This window comes from Entelurus aequoreus, linkage group LG06 (genome assembly GCF_033978785.1).
Source record: "Entelurus aequoreus isolate RoL-2023_Sb linkage group LG06, RoL_Eaeq_v1.1, whole genome shotgun sequence".
Classification (NCBI taxonomy): Eukaryota; Metazoa; Chordata; class Actinopteri; order Syngnathiformes; family Syngnathidae; genus Entelurus; species Entelurus aequoreus.
Window position 1 is genome coordinate 68501838 of NC_084736.1, and position 5961 is coordinate 68507798.

At 37.9% G+C, this 5961-nt stretch overlaps 1 protein-coding gene across 1 annotated transcript in view; it reads right to left on the reverse strand.

The window, feature by feature from the left end:
* Positions 1 to 456: 456 nt before the first annotated feature.
* Positions 457 to 5961, reverse strand: part of pik3ip1 (phosphoinositide-3-kinase interacting protein 1) — a 34411-nt gene continuing 28906 nt past the window's right edge. Inside the window, exon 7 of the mRNA XM_062051313.1 lies at positions 457 to 1533. Coding sequence (XP_061907297.1) covers positions 1317 to 1533 — 217 coding nt within the window. The 3' untranslated portion in view covers positions 457 to 1316. The remainder of the gene's footprint in view (positions 1534 to 5961) is intronic.

Here is a 5961-nt window from a genome sequence, read left to right on the forward strand (position 1 = left end):
CCAAGTCTAGTCTGGACCAGATCTGAGCAATCTAAATCTAGTCCGGAATAGATCCGACTAATCCAAGTGTGTGCAGAGCATGAACTGAGCGGTGAAACGTCTTCTAAGACAAACTGAGCGATCGATTGAATGTCCTGAGACACAAATCAACATTGATGAAAGTGTCTTGACTACTTTAGCAGTGTTGCTCGTCACTCGTGTTTTTGTTGACTGTAACAGTTGTCCATTTCTTCAATGATTATTTGTGTTTCTTCAGTCAAGTCCCAACAAACAGAGAGGTAATTATTCTTCATCCTCGATAAATGTGCTCCTGCTAAACTTTGTCAAATATTCAGTGGTTTGTTTATTGACGAGCACATGTAGTACTTAAATATGACCAGCAGAGGGCGCCATGTTTCACCCACTGATTGTATCTTGTACTGATTTAGATGAATGGAATTAAAACATTTTCTTGTTTCCACATTTTTTATTTCAGTCTCACTGAAAAACCAAACAGTCTTACATGAACAAGCGCTGAATTCAAATGCAACTTGGTTTTTTGGGGGTAAAAAAGCAAGTCAGCACACATCAAGGAGTTGAACAGCAGTATTTCAAAGACTTAAGTGATGTGCAACCAAAAGTAATCTGGAGTGATGCCAACTAAACATGTCAGCTGGATGCAAACACAAACCCGCTGCAGGTTCATGCATTTATGTTTCACGTGGAGCAGGAATAAGTCCGATGTCAGCAGCAGCGTCCTTCACGCTCTGACAAAAGCAGGACTTCCTGTTCCGTTATCCTGAGGACTACCTCTCATGCTTCCTGAGAGAAACCCACTTCCTGTCGCTCCTTAACCTGTGGCACTAAAAGGACCGCTCTGCCTGCCTCTTGTGTCGAAATAAAAAGTACATTTGTGCTTAGTAAGGCATTTCTGGATAGGGAAGTCTTGTTTTCTGCTCATCCTGCCTCAGAGGAGGATCTATTTTTACGCACCAAAACAACGTACTCTTTATGTACAAATACATATATACACAAATATATACATGATCGTCCCTCGGCACAGCCAGCGGGTCGATCAAAACACATGGCAATTAATTCCACTTGGCTTCATCTCACTGTTATAAACACTGATCCATACGCATACTAAATAGGGCAGGCCATCAGCTGACTATGAAACTATAAACACCAAAAATGTCCTCATCTGTCTCACAAACAACAAAAAATGACGTCTTTGGATGGATCTGCTTCCCGCACAGGAGATAGGCAAGGATCGTTTTGGTCCGCTAGAACGTGTCGTTCATTGAAAAGTCCTGATTGATGCAGGAGGACACGCCCACTCACGCCCCGGGTGTGCCCGCCTGCTGGCCCATCAGCGGGTCCCCGCCCTCCGCTTCCTCCTGCATCGGGCTGACCTCGTGCTCGGCGGTGACCACGATGGCGTTCTCGTCCACCAGCTCGCACGTGGGGTTGGAGAAGGCGGAGAGCGGGAGGGTGATCCTCTGCATCTCCCGCTCGTACACTCGCTGCTCGTGCTGCTTCTTCAGGTCGCGGCCCCTGCGCACACACACAATTCATTCATTCATTGGTTCCACGACAATGACTTTCCAGTAGGAATCATTAGTTATAAATCAAATATTTTCATAGCTAAAGCATAAAAAAATCTAATTGTGAATTTCTAAGTACATTTTTCAACATCACCAGAGCCTTTTAGACAGGAAATAACAACCCTTTAGTCACCTTTACACTCTTTTAATCAATATAGTAATGATGCCTGAGGCTGAGCCAATCAGCCAAACAGTGCGCTCTGATTGGTTTAGTGGCCAATGCTTCTTTAATATTGATCTTTTTATTACATTTTTCCATGTTCATGCTTGAAAATGCTTCATTTAGGCCAATAATACGTACAATATGCTTTAAAAAATGCTAAAATATGCATCAAGGGTGAAACTGTAAACTTTGAAGCACAATGTAGTAAAAAAAAAAAAAGAAGCTTGTTTTTACTAAAAAGATACGCTATCCTGAAATGTTAGACCAAGTTATTGAAGTAAATGTATACTAAATCTGAGATATAGTTCATAAAATAATACGATCAAACATGTGACGAAATTCTGTTCTTCAGTCTTGTTCTGTTGATTATTTTGCTTATTTATGGGAAATACAGTACAGGCCAAAAGTTTGGACACACCTTCTCATTCAATGTGTTTTCTTTATTTTCATGGCTATTTACATTGTAGATTGTCACTGAAGGCATCAAAACTATGAATGAACACATGTGGAGTTATGTACTTAACAAAAAAAGGTCAAATATGAAAACATGTTTTATATTCTAGTTTCTTCAGAATAGCCACCCTTTGCTCTGATTTCTGCTTTGCACACTCTTGGCATTCTCTCGATGAGCTTCAAGAGGTAGTCACCTGAAAGGGTTTTCACTTCACAGGTGTCATAGTTGTGATGCCTTCAGTGACAATCTACAATGTAAATAGTCATGAAAATAAAGAAAACGCATTGAATGAGAAGGTGTGTCCAAACTTTTGGTCTGTACTACATATCTGAGGTTTAAGTACAAATGATCTAAGACAGCGTTTCTCAAAGTGTGGGGCGCGCCCCACTGGTGGGGAATAGAGACATGACAGGTGGGGCGCGAGGAACGGGAGGAAATTTCACTTTGATTTTTTTAATTTTTTTATTATTATATTCTTTGATTTTTTTTTTTACTATGCTTTCATTTTCTATACACACTGGAAATCACTTTGTGATTCTGTCTGTGAAATCCGCTATATAGATAAATGTAAATTACTTATTTTTCCTGTATGCTTTACATTTCTAGGTAGGAGCGAAAGTTTGACAGACAGCAACAGTAACTAATGGGGGCGGGGCTAAGCGGAAGCTTTGTGAATGGCGAGTCACTGTGCGAGGATTTGCTGTTTTGCAAATACATAAAAAATAGAGCCACTGCTGATGAGCTGTTCAAGATAATGGACAGTTTCCTCAAAGAACACAACCTTAAATGGGAAAACTGTGTGGGCTTTTGCTCTGATGGCGCGCATGGCAAAGTCAAGAAACGGGCTGCAGGCTCTAATAAAGAGGGTTGCGCCAAATGCGCATTGGACACAATGTGTCATTCACCGGGAAACACTCGCGTCAAGGCAGCTCAGCCCCGAATTCAATGAGGTTTTAACAGTGGCAGTGTCAAGCCTGCAACCCCGATTTGAAAAGCTGTGCAGTGCAAAACAGGCTCATTGCAGCCACTAATGCTGGAGTAATGTAAAACTCATGTTCACTTGCCCTGTCCTCCTTTTTTTGGCAAAGATTGCAAAGTGGCACTTCTATTTTCATTTATTATTGAACTTGATGCAAGTTATTTGATTTATTATTGAACTTGATGCAAGTTATAACACTTTTATTTGATTTATTATTGAACTTGATGCAAGTTATAACACTTTTATTTGATTTATTATTGAACTTGATGCAAGTTATAACACTTTTTTTGATTTATTATTGAACTTGATGCAAGTTATAACACTTTTATTTGATTTATTATTGAACTTGATGCAAGTTATAAGACTTTTTTTGATTTATTATTGAACTTGATGCAAGTTATAACACTTTTGTTTGATTTATTATTGAACTTGATGCAAGTTATAACACTTTTGTTTTATTTATTATTGAACTTGATGCAAGTTATTTGATTTATTATTGAACTTGATGCAAGTTATAACACTTTTATTTGAGTTATTATTGAACTTGATGCAAGTTATAACACTTTTATTTGATTTATTATTGAACTTGATGCAAGTTATAACACTTTTTTTGATTTATTATTGAACTTGATGCAAGTTATAACACTTTTGTTTGATTTATTATTGAACTTGATGCAAGTTATAACACTTTTGTTTTATTTATTATTGAACTTGATGCAAGTTATTTGATTTATTATTGAACTTGATGCAAGTTATAACACTTTTATTTGATTTATTATTGAACTTGATGCAAGTTAACACTTTTTTTGATTTATTATTGAACTTGATGCAAGTTATAACACTTTTTTTGATTTATTATTGAACTTGATGCAAGTTATAACACTTTTGTTTTATTTATTATTGAATTGATGCAAGTTATTTTATTTGATATTGAACTTGATGCAAGTTATACCACAGCTGCACAGTTATTTTATTTATTATTGAACTTGATTTTATTTTATGTTATTGAGTTTGAATGTATAAAAGTTGATGTTACTTGATGTTCGATAAATTTGAAAATGTTAAGCTTGGCATTAGCGTTCTGTTGGGGCGATGGGGGCAGGTGGGGCTTGAAAACTCCCCCTTGTCCAAAGTGGGGGATGACAAAAAAAGTTTGAGAACCACTGATATAAGATACGCAAATTGCTCTAACAGAAAGTGTCTGCTGAGAAAAATGTCTTATCTTTAGAGGTGCTGGGAATAAAATCAATTCACATCCGCTCAGCGATTCTTATTTATAACAATTTTTAATTGGTTCTAATTTTTCAAAAGACATATTTGAGGTGCAAATAATACATCAGAAGAGTCGCTTTGAACGCTACTTTTTCCCACACTTTGAACCTTGCGCTTCACACAATGCTGGGCAAAATTATGGATTTTTCCGGGTTGGCGAGCGTTACATGCCGCCAATAAGTTGAGCTTCAGCACATTCGACCAATGAAATTGTTCGCATTAAATCAAAACGCACTCACACAATCAGTCAGCCATTTAGTGAATTAAGGGGCTTGCACTCATGGTGGAAAATAATGGACAAAATGCACAAGACGCAGCCCCATAGCCCAAGACACGGAGAGGAAATCCACCACCGCGAACAGGCCAGACCGCCATGCGGCGAAGAAGACGACATCAGGAGGAGGAGAAGGATGAAGAGAGCATTCAGTGACTTCTCTGTCATGTTACAGGAACTGTCTTTTGTTACATTTGTTAATGAACAAAAGTGCTTGTGAAATACTTAATGTTTCAATTGCTTGTAGACTTGGCCATTTTGTACAAATTAACATTTGTACAAAAATAAGTTTATATTTCGGTGCAGTCTTGGGCTTCATTTGTTGCAGTGTGGCCTCTAACAATATATTTGTTTAACTTCACATAATGTCTTTGCCTTTGGAACCAATGTTGTAAATAAATATGTTTATAGCGGTTAGTTCAAAGTCAGTTACACAGGACACCAGTAGAGGGAGCCATAAAGTCAATTGCTCCTTATTTGTGGTTTTGACTTTTGGCAGGAAGTACTGTTTGTCTCCGGGCAAAGCTTTGACACACTAACAAAATATGAGATGAATTTGGAAAAACAAAACGTTCATTAGAAGAACAAAAACCAGAAATAGAAATGTGTTTTATAAGACGCATCTGATTAGTTGAGGGATTTAAAAAAAGATATATTCTGGGGGCCTTATTTCCAGAAAGCTAAGACTTCGCCCTTCACTATTACATTTTCATGTTCCAGAGAACCAGCGTCCTCTACAGTAGATTTTTATTTTTTTGTCTATTCATTTTTGGAGCGCTCTCCTGTTTCTTCTGTCAAAGATCAAAGATCATCTCTCTATGACAGCATTCCAGTGTTTTTAAGAATCTGCTGCAAAAATGTGAGTCCCTCAAGTTGTTTGAACTGAACTCACGGGCCACCAGTTGAATAGCCCGAATGACAAAAAAGAGGACCTAAAATGGAATCCTGAGGAACACCACTACTATAAAGAAGTTGAACAAATGACTACTGACTGCATCTGAAGTAAACAAGCGACAGTCACTGAGTTACATAAATCACGCTCCTGAAAAAAATGTTTAAGTGTCAAAAAGGAGAAGACTTAAAGCGGTGCCTTGAGGGACGCCTCGGTTATGAAAATCAAAAGTTGGGAGTCCAGTGTTCTATGTAGGGTTGTGCCGATACCACTATGTTGGTACCAGGACCAAAATGTATATCGATACTTGGATACTTTTCAAATTAAAGGGGACCACAAAAAAT